Here is a 19922-nt window from a genome sequence, read left to right as displayed (position 1 = left end):
TTCTATACATTTTAAAGGGTATTTTAGTCTTTTTATTTTAAAGGAAAAAAAGAGAAAAAAATATTAATTAATTAATTTACAAAAAAAAAAAAAGTTTCTCTTTCCTTCATACACTTCCACACCTCATCCTGCTCTCTCTTCCTCTCTCCTCTCCATTTCTCTTGATTCATGTTGTGCACGTCCCCCTCTCTCTCTCTACCCCACACCATCTCTCTTCTACCAACAACACCTTACGGCCAAATACCTCAAGCTGCACCAAGCCCCCACCTCGATATCCCCAATCAAAGTGGGTACATTTTGAAAATTTGGGTTGTTGATTTGTAAAAAAACATCATAGTTGTATTCGGTGGATTCTGAAAATTTGTGGCGTGGAGTTTGGATCGAACCTAAACTGGATTGGATGGGGTTGGTGGCTATCTTTGTGGGAATGAGGCCTAGTTTGGGATTACTGTCACTTTTAAAAAAAGTTGATTCTTCTGTACTTTAAAAATAATTAGCTGTAAAGTAAAACAACTCCATATTTGGTAAACAATATTTTTAAAAGTGTTGTTAGTACAAAAAGAAGTGTAAAAATTGTTTGGTAAATTTTAATATGAAATTATTGTATGATGTTGAAAGTGTATGTATTAATCATGTAGTGGTAGTAGTGGTGATGGAATGGAGGTGGTGGTGGATGTGGAGGTTTTGGAGGAGGTGGTGATGGTGGTGGTTGTGGTTGTGGAGGTAGTGAATGTAGTGGTGCAAGTGGTGGAGTTGGATGTGAAGTGGAGGTGGTGTCAGTTTTTAAAATGAATGATGATATTTTGAGATAGAGGTGGTTGTTGAAGAAAGAGAGGAGGAACGAGAGAAGAAGAGGGGGTGCGCGGTTGGTTGGGTGGAGGATAGAGTGGTGATGGTGGGTGTTGAAGATAGAGAGGGGGAAGAGAGAAGTTTTTTTTTTTCCTAATTTTTCTTTTCATTTTTAATTATTTAAAAGATATTTTTTTTTTATAATGAATTTTTCAATTTTTAAAATACCATTGAAAATTAAAAAGACTAAATTACCCTCATAAATAAATGAAAAATTGAATGGTGTTAAAAGTAGATGACAAATCATGAATTTTGAAAAATTAAAGTGACATTTCTCCTCAATTATTCTTTAAAAGTGACAAATTAAAACTAATGTATAACTTCATGTGACATTTCTACAAAAATTCCTTTTAAAAACTCAGGTCAGTGGCACCAGATTCTCAAAGCAGCCCAAGACCTGCTTCTTAAAGCTAATTTGAAAAAAAAATTACCGGTCCTTTAATGAATATTTCATATTCCCCATAAGGCCCCAAATAACTTTCTAAAATGACAACACATATCCTTAGGAAGGAATAGAATCTCGTCCGAATTGGTTCGCCACCGAGTCCAAATTCTCCAGTCCATCTTCTCTTCCTCTGAAGCTGATAGCCTCTTTGCCAAGAACGCCGCTCACGCCATAGCCATTGTCACCAAGAAAGGTAGTAGGTTTATACGGTTGTTCTTATGGCTTTCTGGTTCTTTATCTTTGATCAAAACGAAAGCGTGTGAGATTCTTGGGGCTTAGGGTTCCTAATTTTGGTCATTTGGTAATTTGCGTGCAAAGGTATATTTAAACCTCATAGTAGAATGTGGAGGAGTTCCACCCCTTGTAAAGCATCTGCAGGCACCGCCGCCGGCGAGAGAAGGGGATAATAACAGTCCTTTTTACTTTATAATTTTGAGGCTGGGTTTAGTGTTGAGTGCTTGCGATGGAGAGAGAGAGAGAGAGAGAGAGGTTGGGATGGGGATGGGGTGGCTGGCTGGTGATGAGAGCAGGGACTGGGAGACCTGAGATGGGGGTCGGGGTGGGGGTGTACGGTGGGAAGGGTTTGTTTCTTTTTTATGTTTAGGTTACTTTTTTAATTTTATTTTGTTTATATATTTGTTTACTTAACCCTTATTCTTAATTATTAAATTTTATTACAATAATAATTTAGAATTTGTGGAAAAATATGTGTGCTAAGTGTTAAAAAAAGAACAAATTTTTTTTTAAATTTAAACCCCGTACTTTTTTTTCTTCACCCCATATTCTAAGTTCACCTCAACTTTTAATTCAAATTTTCACAATTTCTAAGAAAACTCCACTATCTTCCTAAATTACCCCTAAATACACACCCAACATAAAAATAAAATAAAAAACTCATCAACCTCACGCCCCGCTATCTTGTCTTTTACCACTCTAAGTTCACCTCAACCTCACATTACTTAAAAGAGATAAAAAAAAAACACTTTTGTCAAATGTGTAGCATCATTATTTTATTATTTTTTATTTTCTTGTTCAACAAAGCAAACCCATGTGGCAATTTCCAGATTATATATCAATCAAAGGCTTAGGCAGCCATTGTTTCTTTGCTTCGCAGTCAAGGTCTAGGTTTTTTTTCCCTCCAGTCTTGTTTCTTTGATTATGATGATGATTATTATTATTTCTGATTTGTTTGTTTGATGATGATGATTATTATTATTATTTCTGAAGATGAGAGTATAGTATATTTCTTGGATTGAAAGAGAAGAGTATTTGGCAATAGGGTGTAGAGGAGTTTGTGGTTTTTTAAAACTTAATATGAAGAGTGGTGGGGTGTATAGGGTGTGTGTCTAGATGTACTAGGGTTAAGTATTATGTTAGATGACCTTGTTTTTTCTTTTTCTTTTTACACAATAATAAAACTTAATAGCTTAATGATTTAAGTATTGGAGTTAACAAAGAAACATGTGGGGTTTAAATAGAAAAACTCAAAACAAATAAAAAACAAAAAAAGATATGTAGTGAAGTTGGTTTCTTTTTGTTATTAAAAGAAAAAGGGAAAAGGAATAGTTTCATCATCATGTCCTCTTTGGTCATATACACACTAAAAGCACTTTTGATAAAAATTTACCAAACTCTTTGACTCTTCACAGCACTTTTTCTAATACACTTTACCAAACGCCTAACTGCTTTTATTAACATATGTTTATTCTCACAACACAGCAGAAACAGTTTTTTTTTAAAGCACAGCAATACCAAACTAGCCCTAAGTCTCTAACTCAAAAATATGGTCATTTCTTTTTTTGGTAATTAAAAATATGTTTATTTCATTAAGCAAGCAAGCACAAAAATCCAGGTTTTATTGTTCGTTGATCCTTTAATTAAATTATTGCTCTAATTTTTTGTTGATCGCTTAGACTACAGGGGTCCAAGAGATTTGTGATCACTCACCGTTAGATGTAAATTCAACGGTTCACTCACTCTTGCACTCCTTTTAAGAAACTTTTTTGAACTATTAGATTAATATCCAACTGTGAGTGACCACAAGCTCTTGAACTCCTGTTGTCGAAGAGATCGGGACTGTATTGTTTGTAACCTTATTATGTGTTGATGTGATTATTGCGATTTTTATCTGGAAATTGTAAAAGACAAAGAAAGAAAAGGAAGAAGAGATAGCTCAAAATCTTAAATTTTAGTGATGAATTTATCTATGAAGGGGTTCTCCAAAAAAAAAAAAAAAAAATTTCTTCTTCCGCTTATTAGATAGAGGGTATCTAGGGTAGGTTGGAGTTCATGGTAGAGTATTAGTGTGTAAAAAAATTATTTTTACATTTAAAAATAATTATTATATAGGAAATGACTCATTTGTCCTACAAAATGCTTTAATAGTTTAGCTTAAAAAGTTTCGACACTTTTATACTATGACCCTATAACCCATGCCACTGCTTCCAAGAAAGACTTCTGTCGAAATCGATAACCCAACTTCGTCGTCACATATCTCTCTTCCCTCGATAGTCGTTCGTTACTGGTACAAGACCTGGCGGTTTCGATTTGAAATCCTGAAACGACGGCATTATATAAGCGATTGTAGAGAAAAGTTAAAGCACAAGGCAACAGTGGTTGTTTCAGACCTGGCGGCTGCCGCTGTAGTCTGAAGCATCAAGCTTTTCAATCTGTCGGTGCAATTCAAATGTCGTCGGCGTGGCAGTGGTAGTGGCAGTTGGAGACTGTCATCGTCAGCACCGTCACTGGGTTTGCCACCATCTCCGCGATGCATCCTCTGGATGTCCGTACGAGATTTCAATTCCACGATGGTCGAATCTCCAATCTTCTAACTTACTAGAACACGATTCATGCCATTTATGCAATTTCATTTTTAAAAAAAATTATGATTTCACTTATGGGTCTTAGACTTATGTTGATTTACGAATTTTTGAAGTGTTTCATTTATTTTCCTGTTAATGACTTAGGCTCCGTTCAGTAACGTTTTAAGGGGTTGTTTTTATTTTCAGAGAACAAAAATGAGGCAAAAACACGTTTGGTGGCCCAAAAACAGAAAATACTGAGAATGTTTTCATAAAATGAAAATAAGTTCATGTGTCCTTGTAGAAAACAGAAAAAAGTTGTTTTCATTCTCATGAGAAACGTTTTCATAAAAATAACTCACATATTATTATTTCAAATTATATTATCAGACACGTTTTCATTGTTTTTGTTTTCTGAAGATGTTTTCTAATTAATCTACTAGACGCATTTTTATTTCCTGAAAACGCAAATTTGTTTTCTTGTTTTCATTCTCTGAAAATAGTCTAACAAAACATTCTCCGAAAACGTTACCAGACGGGCCCTTAGTTTTTCTATGCCATAAAGTTTCACATTGGCTTGGATTTTTGTGAAGCGACTTTGGGAACAGGTTGGTTGAAAATTAAATTCATTACTTCTATGTGTTTTTCTGTTTCTGTGGATTTTGGGGCTTCGGGGATTTTACTTTTGGGTTTTTATATAATCAATGTTGTTTTGTTCCTTAGTTTTGAGAATATATACGCAAATTTTCTTTGGTTTGACATTTGCCATAAATAGGTGCTTGGGAATCGACTATCGAGAGAGTAACTCTGAATTTGGGAAAGAGAGTCAAAACAGATGAATAAGAACAAGACTGTAAATTTCGTCTTGTGTTATTCACAGTGCTTGCTTATGTAGCCCGTGTCTATGAGTGTAGGTATTTTGATTGTCGTCGTAATACATTTCAGATTTAAGTATTTGGTTTCTTGAAACTTTGTTTCTAGTTGTGGTTTCTGTTCTCTAGCCCATATGTGATCTATAATTTCCTGATACGCATGCCTGCTTAAGACAGATAAAAGAACGTAAGTATAGGTGGGTGTGGGTAGTGGAGGATTTTGAAACTTTGAATTCTTAGATGACCCCTGAAGTAGAGTTTTCTTCCCCCTTCCTTAATGTAGTAGTTATAGTGTTTTATGACTGTGATGTTTGAAATATAAATGGACTTTGTTTTAAAGTCTTTCATTGTTGCTTGTGCGTGGGGTTGGTTTGGAGATGAGATGCGCAGCAAAGAGCAATTTGTGTAATTGTGTTTCTGTATTCATTTGCATATGTATAACAACAATGACATGATGATGATGGCGATTTGTGGACTCGGAGTGTTTTCTAAGAGTTGGTTTTGTTTTCACTCTCAATGTCATTCCTGCATTTTATCTTGTCTTTTAACTCTAGAAAACAAACACATGAACCTTGAAATTTTTTTATGTCTATGTCCCTGAATTTGGCTGACTTTCTTTTTCCCTTATTTGTTTTTTTATGTGCAGCTCTTTTGAACTATAAGTTGAGTCAGAGTATTTCTTTTACTTGATCAAATAAGTCTCTCCAGGAATTGCAACAAAAAAAAAAAGGTAATGGCTCTAAGCTTTAGGATTTTCTATTGAAAGCCTACAATATTTGTTGTATTATAAGTCTGGAATGTATTGAACTTGGTGTTCTAATATAAGTATGTCACTGAATCTCTGCTTTTCTGCAAAAAGTTCATTTCAGTAACTTTGAGTCCCAGAAAATTGAGTTCTCATAGAATTCAAATTTCTTCATTACATTCAGTAAAAACGGTGGTATCCACCACTTGGATTTTGTTCCTCCTGAATGGTTGTTTAATACCTTGGCTGCTGATGCCAAGGTCAGCATTCGGTTATAATAATATTAGTTCTTTTCTTGGAATTTTTTTTTTTCATTTCTTAGTCTTTTGGGAAGAAGTAAGAGAGATTTGAATCCTGTTTGTTCATTGCTCAAACAATTTCTAATTAGAAAGATGTGCTATGTATTGATCCTAATCTTGTTTTCCTGTAGGATCTTGAAAACAAATTAACAGGTTCTTTGATTAATTTTTTTCACAAGGTAATTTCATTTTATTCACTTAAGTAATTTTGTTATTGGGTGCTTCTTTTTTTTTTTATGGAGCAGGGAAGGCATTGAAAGAGAGGGAAAAAGCTGCCGAAAAGACTGAGATTTTGGAAAAGATACAGGAGAAGGGGCATTGGACTATAACGATTAAAGGGAGGAAGAAAGGCTTTGCTATATGTTGAGTACAGAACAAGAAAGGAAAGAGAAAAGGTTGATATTAGTAACCGTGTAATTCAGGTATCATCTATGGATGTGGTAGAATTTGTGCGCAATCACATGTCGTTCCGTTGTTTCTAATTCTATGTAATAAAATTGAATCTTCAAGTTTTATGAAAGAAATAATTTTTGAGTATATATATTTATTAATAAAGTGTTATAATTAGTTTTCTAGTTAAAATCGTTGTATAGAATTATAGGAAACAAAAAACTAAAATGTAATAGCTTGGGAACTTATTACACGATATATTTAAAGATAATAAAACGATGGTTTTATGGAAAAAACTGTCACATATAATCAATGACCCTTTTTAACACAATATTGTTGTCTTTAAATAAAATCAATGACGCTTTTTAACAAAATACCGACGACTTTACTCATAAATGACGACGGTTTTAACAAAATACCGTCGTCTTTATCCATAAATAACGACTTAACCCATAAACAACGATGGTTTTTAACAAAAGATTGTTATCTTTACATCCGAACAACGACGGTTTTACTAAAAACCGTTGTCTTTACAGATAAACAACGATGGTGAAAAGCTGTTGTAGTTTGATACTACAAAAGATTGCGGTCAATTTAACAATGGTTTTCAAAGCATCACAACAACGGTGGATCACCATCATCTATTTCATTTTCTGTAGTAGTGTATGTAAATGATCTGATAGCTATTAAAGGTTCTTTCATTATAACTCATCATTGTAATATTTCATTATAGTCTTTCTGCTAATCAGTCATTCACTTATGAACTTAACCAGTCCAATAATGTTCGGATAGGGTCATTTCGCTTTCAAACAGAAAGAGAAATCATACGTTTTCCTCACCACTATGCTTTGTGTGCAATACATATATAGGAACAATAGGAAAACAAAAAGGAATGCTTATTAGAGAAATGCCTCATATTTTATGCAATCCTTCTACTTGAAGTCTTTTAGAATTCTAATTGACCAGTGTAGGAGTCTTATCAAATATTGAAAGAAGTCTCAAAGTGTCACAGATCGATATTCTGCAACAAAATTTTGTCATTTAAGTGTCAAACGCACATTTTTTTTAGATGGTAGGCGAGGGGGTAGTGTGTTTTTCATGAACTCTCACCTAGACATATCTTGATTCTCTATATGTTTCACGTGAAATCAGTTGCACCAATAATCTTGAAAATAATTGGCGAATAAAGTGAACGAAAAGGAAAGAGAACGGATCATGTTTGCAAAAGTTGTTGGATTTAAAAACAAACAAAAAAAAAACAAAAACAAAATTTTGAGGCAAGCATTAGTGCTCCACTCACACCAAGCCTTGGTTGCTTTGATGATGCATTGTCATTTTCCATATAGCAGTGAGCTACATCACTTTTGTTAGTGACCATTGATTTTTTAATTCCAGACAGTTCCTTCTTTTGTTTTGTTGGTTTGAAAAATCCAGACAGTTCTACACTATCCTATTCCCGTCAAGTCCGGGGTTCCCCAACATATGACAATAACAAATATTCTGGTCTGCATTTATGGAAGAAGTTTTTGTTAATCAAGGGCGAAGAGAAAGGGGATGAGAAGAAAATATCGTTAGGCTAAAAGTTAGTTATTATTCACGTGAATGAATTTAGATATGAAAAAATTTGAATGATTCTCTTTCGAATAAGGGTGGAGCTAAGCTTAGGCTAGAGTGGGCTTCAGCCTAGGAGAAAATTAATAAAATATTGAACATGGTCTTATTATTATAGGGTTGTTCCTACTCAAATAAATATTAGCCCACACATGCATTGTTTTTTATTTATTTTTAATAAACTAAAAATAACTCAATCTAAATAAAGTAAATAATAGTTCAGTCCTCTATTTAAAATCAGTCCAATCCTTAAGCATATAGGAAATAATAAACATCAATCCAAACCTATATAAATTTAATTAGAAGCAGAACTCATGCTAAGGCTCTACCAACTTGAGCTATTCTAATCGTAGTGATATTGGGTTATACCCATAAAGAGCAAACATTATAAATAAATAAAATCTAGCCACCCAAAACACCATATTTGAACCTTGTGAGCCTAGAGGAAATAGCTCTCCTCCTCTAAAAAATTGTACCAACCCATCTTCAGTGGGTTTTTCAATCTTGGTAAGTTTTTCTCTTTTTTTCTTTTTTATATTCAATTTCTAATTTTAATTGTTGTTAAATTTTTATGATTTAGGATTTGAGTGAAAACTTTTGGAGATTGTTGATATATGTTTTTGCAACTTGAATTATTAATTAGCATATATGATTTTTGGTGTCTAGTATTTCTTGTTAGGATATCATGTCACATTATGATAATAGACTGGTAAAGAAAGGAAAAACTATTTATTCATTCTTCAAAAAAAGTGGTGACGATAACAAAGATACACCTTCTGCATCTAATGTTGATACTTCAATTTCTGAGGAACTTACTAAACTCGGAACTCATTATGATTCTTATTCGGATTTATTAAATATGTTTAATGCATCTTGTACAATTGTTGAGAACTTGATTAAGGATGGAGCCACTAATTCTATACGTGGGGAAGCATCTTGTACGTTCAAAGCGATAACATCTTACGAGTTCATAATATATCTCCTCTATAAAATAAAATAAAATTTAGTCCACCCTTATAAAAATTCCTGAGTCCGCCATTACTCTCCAACTGAGCAAAACATACCATATCTATGAAGAGTGTGTGTGGGTGTATGTGTATTTCTTCACATACAATTTGAACACTGTCTTACGCATTATGTGAAATGAAAATCTTCGGTTGAGATCTAGACGAGTCTCGAACAGTCAAACCTTAAACCCTGGCCAAGAATATGATAAACATCAGCATTCCCTCATCAACAATGAAATGCTAATTAAAGTTGCCGCGGTTTGCGAATATCTTGGACATGCATGGTCAAAGTTGACTCGGAGCAAAACAAAACAATTCCTAAGTACGCAAAATTAGAAAAATACTAAATGAAGTTTAAGCATATTCCTTTGAACTCGAAAACCCCAAGCCGCAAAAATTTAGCGAAATAAAACAAAAACCAAGATTCCGCGCGAATTCCTCGTTCTTTCAATGAACACAAAGAAAAAATTAAAATTAAGCCCCTTAGGAATGGAAGATTCTTTCTCCTTTTTTTTTTTTTTCCTTTTTTTTTTTAAAAAAGACAAAAAATTAGTTGGCAATTGGGATGTGTCTGTTATTTTAGTATCGGTGAACCTTGTTAAATACGCCCTATCACTTTCCAAGCTTGTGTGTTCTGTGGACCAAGTGCCAATTTTCTAAGCGTCCCCATTTCTTGAATTCGAAAGCTTGCTTGCAATTTTGCAAGTTCGCAAATTTGCAAGAGCAAATGTCTCTCAGAGCCGTGCATGTCTTAAATGTTCCTAGTCTCCACCAAGTCACAGAAAATGCAGCATTGGCCCTCCATTCTTCACGCTTGGCTCAAGGTGATCACCATTAAATCAAATTGCTTTGAATTCAAACAAAATAAAAAATGAAAATAGAAAGTGGTTTTGATCTTGATCTTGGGTTTTGTGAATAGGTGTGAAAGATGAAGGTGAAGTAACCATATGTGGATACGAATGGCCCAAGTTCATGGTGATGGGACACAGAGGCAGCGGGATGAACATGCTACAATCTTATGATACAAGGCTCAAATGCATCAAAGAGAATTCTATTCTCTCTTTCAATTCTGCCGCTAAATTCCCTATCGATTTCGTCGAGTTTGACGTTCAGGTAAAAGCATAATCGTTGTGCTTAATGGGCACCCAAAAGAAAACAATTCATGAAAAGTAGCAATCTTGCTGCAGTTCGTTTTCTTATTTTACTATAACACATGTTCCTTGGCTTGTCATGGAATTTGGGGCTACAAAATCAATGTTAAATTATTCATTTAAATTTAGGGTACTGATTGCTCTGCTTCTTTTTCTTTTCTGTTCTTTTGTTCCATTTTCTTACTTGTACATTTGGGTGAGTGAAAAACCCTTTAGAAGAAACTGTAAACAAAAGCTATTTTTGTAGGTGACCAAAGATGACTATCCAGTCATTTTTCATGACAACTTCATTGGCGCTGAGGACAAGGTTAGTTCTACTTCTCTATATATATCTCCCAATGCTCTAATCCCATCAATTCTTTTATTTTTTTTAATTTTTTTTTTCATACCATACTGAATATTCATCCTATTTGTAATTTGGTTTCAGGGTGTTTTCAAGGAGCAAAGGGTTACAGACATAACTCTGCTGGAATTTCTTTCCTATGGACCTCAGAAGGAGGCAGGAAAGGTAATCAAAATTGGAGATTGTCCTGTTTTCAGATTGATAAATAATATGCATGCATGATGCATGGAAGGTAGAATATTGTCTAGGATGAATATTCAGGTCATTCATTCCCATATCCAGGTTGAGAGGCCTATGCTTAGAAAAGTAAAAGATGGAAGAATTTTTGAGTGGAAGGTAGAAAAGGATGACTCCCTATGCACATTGCAAGAGGTGTTCCAGAAAGTTGAACATTCCAAGGGTTTCAATATAGAATTGAAGTTTGATGATCAGATAGTCTACAAAGAGGAAAAACTCGAGCATGTTCTTCGAGTGATCTTGCAGGTAAGAATGTTTCTTTAGCATGTTTTATAGCACATTGCAATTAATATTGTTGTTTTAAGCAGATAATATTTCCCGAACTTTCTTTGAACAGGTGGTAAATAAGTTCGCCAAAGACAGACCAATCCTGTTTTCAAGCTTTCAACCTGATGCTGCACTTTTGATGAGAAAATTGCAGAGCACATACCCTGTAAGATCACATTCCAAACTTCCCCATAGACTGCCTTAAATGGAAAGTCTTCCGTAAAAATGTTTCATAAGATTGAATGATTTTCAATGGCTTACTTTTTGAAGCTGTAATGTATGTGATCCAGGTATATTTCCTCACAAATGGAGGGTCTGAAATTTATGCGGATGTTCGAAGGAATTCGATGGAAGAGGCCATTAAGGTTTGCTTGCGGGGCGGTTTGCACGGAATTGTATCAGAAGTAAAAGCTATCTTCAGAAATCCAGGAGCAGTGACCAGGATCAAAGAGGCCAAACTTGGCATTATAACCTATGGACAATTAAAGTAAGCCGTTTTTCAGAGTTTTTCATTAGGTTTTTTTTTTAAAAAATAAAAATATATATCAGAAACTTGTCCAATTAATAATGAGATATGTTGGTGGTTCTTGCAGCAATGTGGCAGAGGCTGTTTACATGCAAATTCTAATGGGCGTGGAGGGAGTGATTGTTGACCTTGTTCCAGAGATCACAGAGGCAGTTTTCGTGTAGAACTACCCAATATCATCCTACAAAGGAAGGGTAGCTCATTTCTTCTCAGAGCAGGAACTTGAACTTGCTTTCCTAGTAGAGGTTATGCCAGAGTAGATACGACTTTTGAGGGCCATCATCATCAACATGGCCAGCCAGAACCAGATGAAAATCTTGTGTATAGAGTAACAGTTTTTTACTGACAAAACCCTAGTTTTTAGTTGTATCCAAATGGTTTCTCAAATGGAAGATGAGTTTGGAGTTCAAATCATCAACAAAATTTCATAAATAAAGTCACCATATTTTTTAATTTCCATCTCATTAGATACCATAATAGGAGACTTTACACTTTTGGAGGCCAACCCATAATTAATTATATTAATTCAGCTAAAGTTTTACCATCTCTAGCCCAACCCATACAATACGTTCACAATTCTGGCTGGGCTGGAGTGGCCCAGATTAACACAATAAATAATATTTCTTGAAGGGAAATATCAAGAATCCGCTGTAGCACAAATTGAATTGGAATTTGACTAATCCGGGTTCGAATCCCGGCAGCGGAATAACTTTTTTTTTTCTCTTTCTTTTTTAGTGTTTTAGAACCTCTTGAAAGAAAGAAATAAATAAATAAAGTTAAAAAGACAATGTAATATATACTCTTGTAAGTTTCGTAGAATAAGTAATTACATGGGGGTTATATCAAGTGGGCCAGTTGGTTCACATCACACATGCCCAAAGACACCGATCTTTTGCTAGCATTGCATTTGATGGGCCTTTTGAGGAAGGTTCTTTCAAGTGTGCAAGGGCAAAGTTTGAAGATACGAAAGTTTGCAAGAAAAATAAAAGCATAAAAGAAAGAAAGCGGACAAGCAAACTACACACTGAAATCATTTGCCAAGTCTAATTAGGAAAATTAATCACGACATTGAAATTACAAGGATGATTATGTTGCTACATCATTGTCATCTTTGTTCATTCAACTCTTCCGTAATTACACATATCATACAAACCCTAGGGCTTGAGAGACGGCTAATCTGATAGCTTGCTTGCTTCAGGGCTGGCTGGTTGAGAGACTTGAAAAAGAAGAAAATGAGCTCAACCGATGAGTCTATGCGCAATGCATGTGTAAGAAGCAATGACCTCAGGAAGGCATCGGCATCATTAGACAAACATAGAGCTTTGGTCAACTTTGAATTTGTTTAATCCTTCACACCTTGTTCTAGAAATTCGTCTCATTGGGTATTTGTTTACTTGTGGATCCATGCATCACATTTATTTTATAAATTTGTACTCAAACATGGCTAGAGAGTCTATGTCACAAGCGGCGGTTGCTTGCTTATATTTTTAATGGCATGATATGATATCACACTCATCCATTTTCTTCTGGGACAAAGGCATATATTAATTTTTCATGATCATTACGAAACCCCCGAGTATAATATAAAGTTTTGTTTCCATAATTAATTATATAAAAAAATGAAGTCTGTCGTTGTAATGAGACAGCACTTAGAAAATGGGAAATGATGTGCAAACATTAAAGAAAAGGAAGCATACATAATTCTAAAATGATTGACATAAAGGAAGTGAGAGAGTGAGAGAGGAGAGCACTATTTCTTCTTCATCCACGTCGTCATCTGCCCTTTTTCTATTTGGTGCTCCACTTTCCAGCTAATAAATAATTAATCTGTTGCTAATACTGTTTCCAATTTCAATTATTCATTTAATTAATTGCCTTTAAAGGCTACTATTTTATTGCAAGAAAACCCTAAATTGTCACAAGGGTTTGGTTTTCCTTGTAAGTAACCCTATTGATTGGGTTGTTTTCTTTTTTTCTCCAAATCAAATTTGAAAAAACCATTAGGATGGTGTGTAAGAACCATTAGGATGCTTCAAATGAGGGCAACCCTGAAAAAAGATGAATGAATTCCCAGAAAAGTAAAAAGAGTGAGGCAGTGGAAGAAAACCAAGCCACACCGCAAAATGAATACCAAAAATTAAAAGGGATTTAATAATAATAATAATAATTGCAGGAGGAAAGCAGAAAGGCATTTTCCCAGTGAAGAACATATTTTACTCAAAACACAATAATTGCAGGCTTTGACGTTTCTCTCTATACCCCCTTCAAACCCTCTTCAAAACCCACACGCAACCTCCTTTGACCTCTCTTATAATTCAAAAGGCAACCCCCCAACAGCAATAACAATTTAAACCACAGCCGCAATTTGCCTCACGAAACCCAAACTCATCTCCTTTCATTTCTTCTTCTTTTTTTAAAAAAATAGATAAAGAAAATAATTCAGTCCTTAAAATAATAATAATAATAATAATAATAATAATAATAATTTATGGGTGAAAGCTGTTGCCCTTCTCCATACGGAGTCGGGCTTTAATTCATTCGTCAATGTTTGAGGCTCCCGTTTAACTACAATCTCAACCGGCCCACGTTATCCCCACTTCCTTTTTTATTGTTCCATAACCAACCCTGGCAAGTCAGAGATACTACCATTCTGCCATTGCCTTTAACATAATTCATTTTCAAATTCAATCAATCGAATCGAGTAATTATAGAATACTACGGTAGTACGGTCACTTCGCTATACTACCATAACATTCTATAATTTCTCCAATCCAATCACTTTAATTGTATGATTTTTCTGAATTGGACAAATCCTCCAAGGTTTTGTTTTGAATCATTTTCACAATAGTTTTTGAATCAAATTTATACCATTTTAGTCAAGGATGGAGCCACTCTTAGATTGAGTGGGCTCTATCTAGCTCAGTACAATTTTCGGAAAAAACGTCAATTTGGTGTTATCTTTTTAGGAAATTCATCAATTAACCTACCCCATCTATGCAAGAATTAATATACTACTTTCAAACAACTCCTTATACAAAGTCATTTAGCCACCCACATATAATAGAGATAAGAAATAAATTATAACCTAGTGAAAAATTCCAACCCTGTCTTTGCTTGTACTAATACCTACATTTGATATAATTTAGCTAGTGACTCAATTTTTTTTTTATATTGAAAATTAGTGACTCCTTCTACTAATACCTAAACATGATTTAATCTTTTTATTCAAAAAATAAAAAATTTACTAGTTATTTTTCATTAGCAGTATTTATTTTCTTTCTAATATTAGAAGATGTTGGAAATTCATTTTTCACTTCTCTAAGGACAAACTCACTAGAGTAATTCGTCGTCGGTTTATGTAAGAATCAGTTAATACAAGGATAGGAGTGTCTTTTCAAGAAAAGAGATTCTTTAGACGATTTCTCCTAAAATTTCCATCTGATAGAAAATAGTGAGACAAGAAGATTGAGGAAATCTTGAAATGGGGCATCGCTTGAAGGTGGCATTTTTGTCAGTTACCCTAAATCCGACGTGGGTGCCCGTCGTTTTGGAGGCAAGTAGGCCCCTGACCTTTATTCCCTCACCCACCCCCACCCCCACGAGCCATAACATCACCCCGATTACCAAAATGCCCTTCCCAAATTCAACCAAAAATATTCTTTTTCAAATTTCAATCACCGATGGAACACCAAGATAAGGCACATGATATATTAGTTAATAGATTCCAAAGCGCAGTGGACCAATATGGGCCTATGGGTTAGGACCCATTTACCCATTACCCGTCCAAGCAGCATCTTTTTTCCATCTTTTATACGAAATATATTAAGTTACCTTCACACGCATCCCTATGCGTGCACCCTACAATGCCATAAAACAAATATTGGTCCCCCTTTATGACTCAAATTTGAAAATAAAAATATATATATATAATAAAGGAAATTCATTTTAAATCTTTTTTATTTTTCTGCCAAAAATATTCCTTGTGTTGATTCAATTATTATTATTATTATTTTGGTAATATATGACATTTGACTTTGATTCGTTTATAATTCTTTTATTTTTGGGTTTGATATAATCCATAAAATATTGAGAACTTTCTTTTAACCTGGCTTGATATTTCAAATTGTTAGGTTCATTTGAGAGTGATTATTGGCCTACAATAATTACTTTTATAGAGAATCCCTTATCCATATAATCACTTAAAAAGTAATTTTATAGAGAAACATATGAGAGGTGCTTCTTCCCAAAATACTTAAAATTACTACAAGTGATTATACGGGCTCATTTGGGATTCTACATACGTCAATAATCACTTCTCTATATAATCACGTTAAGTGGTTTTAAGTGATTTTATGGAGAAACACATGAGAGTTGCTTCTCTCCTAAATCACTTAAAATCACTTAAAGTGATTATATAGAGAAGCACGTGTCCTATCTAGAAGTGGTTTTAATCTATTCATAATTACTCTTAAAAAGGAGCACGTGAGATGTGCTTCTCTCTATAATTAATTATGGGTTAGAATCACTCCCAAAGAAGTCCTGTATTGTCCACACACAAAAAAATTGTTAGCACATAAAATATGAGGAATTTAAGTATTTCTTTGTTGAAATTCTATCACTTCCAATATTATTTGTAATATATATATATTATGATTAATCATTGAGACAACCTTAATTATTTCCATCAAGCTTTCATTTTCTCTTTGGATTTAGATGGTGAAAGCTAGTGGAGGAAATCAAAGATTGATTGAGATAGTTGAGGCCGATGTATGAAATCAAATGTAGATATAGATAATTAAGGTTAATGGAGAAAATCAAGGTTGATAAGGAAAATTATGGGTGATGGAGATACTCAATGGTGGAGATGATTTAGCTGATTGAGAAAATCAAGGATTGATAGGGATAATTAAGGCTCGTTGATTTTGTAAAAAATGAAGCCAAAATCATAGGACACAAAAGGTCTTTTAGCTATTTCAAAGAGTTACACTTTCTAATTACCATTTTGTTATTATAAATTTATAGTTAACTAGAAAAAAAAAATATGGTTTGACATCAATTTGCTATTATTTAATATTAAGCCATAGATATTAATAAGGAATCTTGACTAGTGATGAGGTGTCAAATCGCCTAATTTAAGGTCTCCATTGCCATGATAATAACCATTTGAAATAGGCTAAAGGACTTTTGTGTCACACACAAAGTGACAAGTCGAATAAAATTGTAAAATTAACAAACTTTTATAAAATAGAAAAAGACATTTATAAAAATATAAAATAAAATAAAAAAAAGATTTACATTTTTTCACAAAAGTCTCTTTATTTATTCTCAGCCTCAGGCTAGTTTTGGTTTATTCCAAAAGGAAACGCAGACATTAATAATATTCCGTAGTCCGTACTTTCCACTGGGCTGAGCGCTGGTGCAGCACCCAACAGTTTTGTTTCCCCCGCGATGGCACGGCACCATAACTATTCTGTTGACGAAGGCTACAACCGTAATTTCATGCCCCAATGCCTTTAACTCCTTGGTTCAAGTACAGCTGTCAGCATGACATAACATGACTTCACCCTTACGGGTCCGTAACCTTTGCTGCAACTAATACCTTCTGCCTTCCTGTACTTCGGACTTTGCTCATCAAACTTTCAAAATGACCATAATACCCTTCTAGCCTTCCATACTCAATTTTCGCTCGGATGTGGGTTAGGTAAGTTGGTTAATACAGTGTGTTCACTCTCTTGCAACCGAGCTAGCTTGATCTCGCTCCCCTTATATCAAAGTAGTTTAGAATATATTTTACACAAATCTGATTCTTTCGTGAGATGACCAAAATGCACCTCCGCGCCGTCCAAACATCTACATGTCCAATTAACTTAGGTAAACGTTAAAAACATGACTGAAATTGAGTATGGGAAGCTTGGAAAAGATTGAAAAAGGGTGTTAACAAGTTCGGTTATTTCCACACACAAAGGTGAGGTCGAGTACAACAAGGCTTAAAAATGAGAAGCATTTGGGTTTCGTTCAAATGGAGAACTTTAACCTTTTCGTAGAGCCCTCAACTTTTGTTAAAATAGCGTCAAAGGAAAGGAGATTGAGTCTAGTTTACGCCAAATGGGTCGTCCTATTCTCTCTCTCTCTCTCTCTCCTTGTATCTAAGACCCATTACTATAAAAGAAGCCACACTTTCTCTCCTTGATACCCACCCCCATTAATCTTCACACCCTCAACGCAACTTTTTCTCTTCTTTTTTTCCACCAGGACTCTTTTCCTTCTTGTTCTTGTTCTCTCTTGTTCTTGTCCAATATCTTCTTTGTTTATGTGCTCTAATGGACTATAAGAACTTGCCATGACTTTGCATCTAACTCAATCCGTTTGATTTTGAGTTCCAAGTTGAACTATAACTGTGCTTGGGATAAAACTAAAGGCTTGAGCTTTCAGTTAATTTCTTGTGGTGTCTCAGAATCAAGATGGAGAGGCTTAATTTTGTAAAGAATGGTGTGCTTAGATTGCCTCCTGGGTTTCGCTTCCACCCCACGGATGAAGAGCTGGTTCTTCAGTACTTGAAGCGCAAGGTGTTCTCTTGCCCCTTGCCTGCCTCTATCATCCCTGAGGTTGAAGTTTGCAAGGCTGACCCTTGGGATTTGCCAGGTTTGTTTCACATTTCTCAAACTTCAATTTTGTTGAATTGGTTTCTTTTTATTATTATTGTATTGTACCAAACCACAATGCCATATGCCTATCAATCAAAAACCCAAATCGTAATAACATGGAAATGGTCTTGAAGGAAGAAAATTCGACAGAGAATTGAAAGACAGTGAAAACCCAAATCGTATTAAGTGTTGTTTCTGATGCATGTACGGCTTGTGTGGGTTTAGGTGATTGTGAGCAAGAGAGGTACTTCTTCAGCACTAGGGAAGCCAAGTACCCCAATGGGAGCAGATCAAACAGAGCAACCGGTTCTGGGTATTGGAAGGCAACTGGGTTAGACAAGCAAATTGTGACTTCTAGGGGCAACCAAGTTGTGGGTATGAAGAAAACTCTGGTTTTTTATAGAGGAAAGCCTCCCCATGGCACTAGGACTGATTGGATTATGCATGAATATCGCCTTGTTTTGGCTGAAAATACAGGCCCCAATGCCCCACGAGAAAAGAACTCAACCCAAGTGAGCTTTTTGTTCTATTTAGTGTTGTTTGCTCTGTACCAATTGTCTCTTGCATGAGCAGTTCAACTAAAAATTTCAAGAAATCCATTTCAAATAGTCTTCTATGATGCTTTACAAACCAAAAAGCACACATTTTCTTTTTCCAGTGTATTATGTTATCATTGTTAATAATGTTTTTTTTCTTCTTTTAGTTGCAGAGCCCTGTGGTGCCAATGGACAATTGGGTCCTCTGCCGCATATTCTTGAAGAAAAGAGGTGGTAAAAATGAGGAGGAGCAAGTTCAACAACCCTGCAATGACCGAGTGATTCGGAAACCCAAGACTGCCAGGCCTGTTTTCTACGATTTCATGACAAAAGACAGAGCGAATTTGAGCCTTGCACCTAGTTCCTCCTCCTCAGGTTCCAGCGGAGTCACAGAGGTCGTTTCTAGTGATCAAGTGGATGATCATGAAGAAAGCAGTAGTTGCAATAGTTTTCCTTACTTTAGAAGAAAACAGTAGCAATTTAGTCAAGAATCCCCTTAAATTAGTCGTCTGTGTACCGGTAATTAGGCTTCTGGTTGCTTTATCAGAATAACCATCTAGGAAATCCAAGTCTTGGGTCCTTTTAAGTTTATAATGCAGCAAAAGATGTCCACAGAAGAAAATCGGCAGTAACTTGTAGTCGGTAATATGAAGAGCAATGTGTGTGAACAGATGGTTTTATCGCTATGTAATCAAATCCCAAATTTTCTAATATCTGATGTTTCATTTTATTTCCAGTATCTGAATTGAATTTTTTGGAGAAGCAAGCACACTCGTAATCTGAACATGTTGTGCAAATCATGCAGCATAATTTCTTTATAGAAAAGCCATGCTATTTTCAAGAGGAATAATAAGTGTTGAAAAGAGACTCCCAAGGTAAAAAGCAAGCGAAAGTGTACATCAATAACATGAAATTTCCGAAAGCCTTCCTTAGATTTTGGGAGGAGCAGAAGAATTAGAATATTTTTATCTTCGCAAAGATCAGCTTCGCACGAGGTTCCCTTTCTCCCTTTGGGGAAAGTAAAATCACTCAAAGGGAACCCAATTCCTAAGCATTGTTTTCAAGTGGATCGAATCTCCAAGAACTCCAAGCCGTCACACAAATCTTCAAATGTACTCCAATCTGCATCACGGAATCTAATTCCAAGAAAACAGACATTCTGACATAGTATTCCACAAACATTTCTTACAATTGTGTAC

The 19922-nt window shown here is 34.9% G+C and overlaps 2 protein-coding genes across 2 annotated transcripts; both read left to right on the top strand.

The window, feature by feature from the left end:
- Window positions 1-9636: 9636 nt before the first annotated feature.
- On the top strand, window positions 9637-11996 carry LOC117614063 (glycerophosphodiester phosphodiesterase GDPD2-like). The gene is made up of 8 exons (XM_034342743.1): window positions 9637-9843; window positions 9939-10132; window positions 10418-10477; window positions 10598-10678; window positions 10796-10996; window positions 11088-11183; window positions 11308-11504; window positions 11611-11996. Exons 1-8 carry the CDS (start codon window positions 9747-9749, stop codon window positions 11705-11707), a joined length of 1023 nt encoding a protein of 340 aa, XP_034198634.1. The 5' UTR covers window positions 9637-9746; the 3' UTR covers window positions 11708-11996.
- A 5643-nt stretch (window positions 11997-17639) lies between these two features.
- LOC117615524 (NAC domain-containing protein 83-like) lies at window positions 17640-19462 on the top strand. Its single transcript, XM_034344623.1, has 3 exons — window positions 17640-18185; window positions 18413-18699; window positions 18891-19462. Exons 1-3 carry the CDS (start codon window positions 18005-18007, stop codon window positions 19197-19199), a joined length of 777 nt encoding a protein of 258 aa, XP_034200514.1. The 5' UTR covers window positions 17640-18004; the 3' UTR covers window positions 19200-19462.
- The last annotated feature ends 460 nt before the right edge of the window (window positions 19463-19922 follow it).

The sequence above is a fragment of the Prunus dulcis genome, chromosome 1 (genome assembly GCF_902201215.1).
Source record: "Prunus dulcis chromosome 1, ALMONDv2, whole genome shotgun sequence".
Taxonomy (NCBI): Eukaryota; Viridiplantae; Streptophyta; class Magnoliopsida; order Rosales; family Rosaceae; genus Prunus; species Prunus dulcis.
Note: the sequence above shows the minus strand (reverse complement) of the source record. Positions and strands in the feature narration are given on the sequence as shown.

Bases quoted from the DNA above. Each gene is read 5' to 3' on its own strand.
- LOC117614063 (XM_034342743.1), top strand. From the start codon at position 9,747: ATGTCTCTCAGAGCCGTGCATGTCTTAAATGTTCCTAGTCTCCACCAA. The intron at 11,184-11,307 runs GTAAGATCACAT...TATGTGATCCAG, and splicing joins AATTGCAGAGCACATACCCT to GTATATTTCCTCACAAATGG. The intron at 11,505-11,610 runs GTAAGCCGTTTT...TGGTTCTTGCAG, and splicing joins ATAACCTATGGACAATTAAA to CAATGTGGCAGAGGCTGTTT.
- LOC117615524 (XM_034344623.1), top strand. From the start codon at position 18,005: ATGGAGAGGCTTAATTTTGTAAAGAATGGTGTGCTTAGATTGCCTCCT. The intron at 18,186-18,412 runs GTTTGTTTCACA...GTGTGGGTTTAG, and splicing joins TGACCCTTGGGATTTGCCAG to GTGATTGTGAGCAAGAGAGG. The intron at 18,700-18,890 runs GTGAGCTTTTTG...TTCTTCTTTTAG, and splicing joins GAGAAAAGAACTCAACCCAA to TTGCAGAGCCCTGTGGTGCC.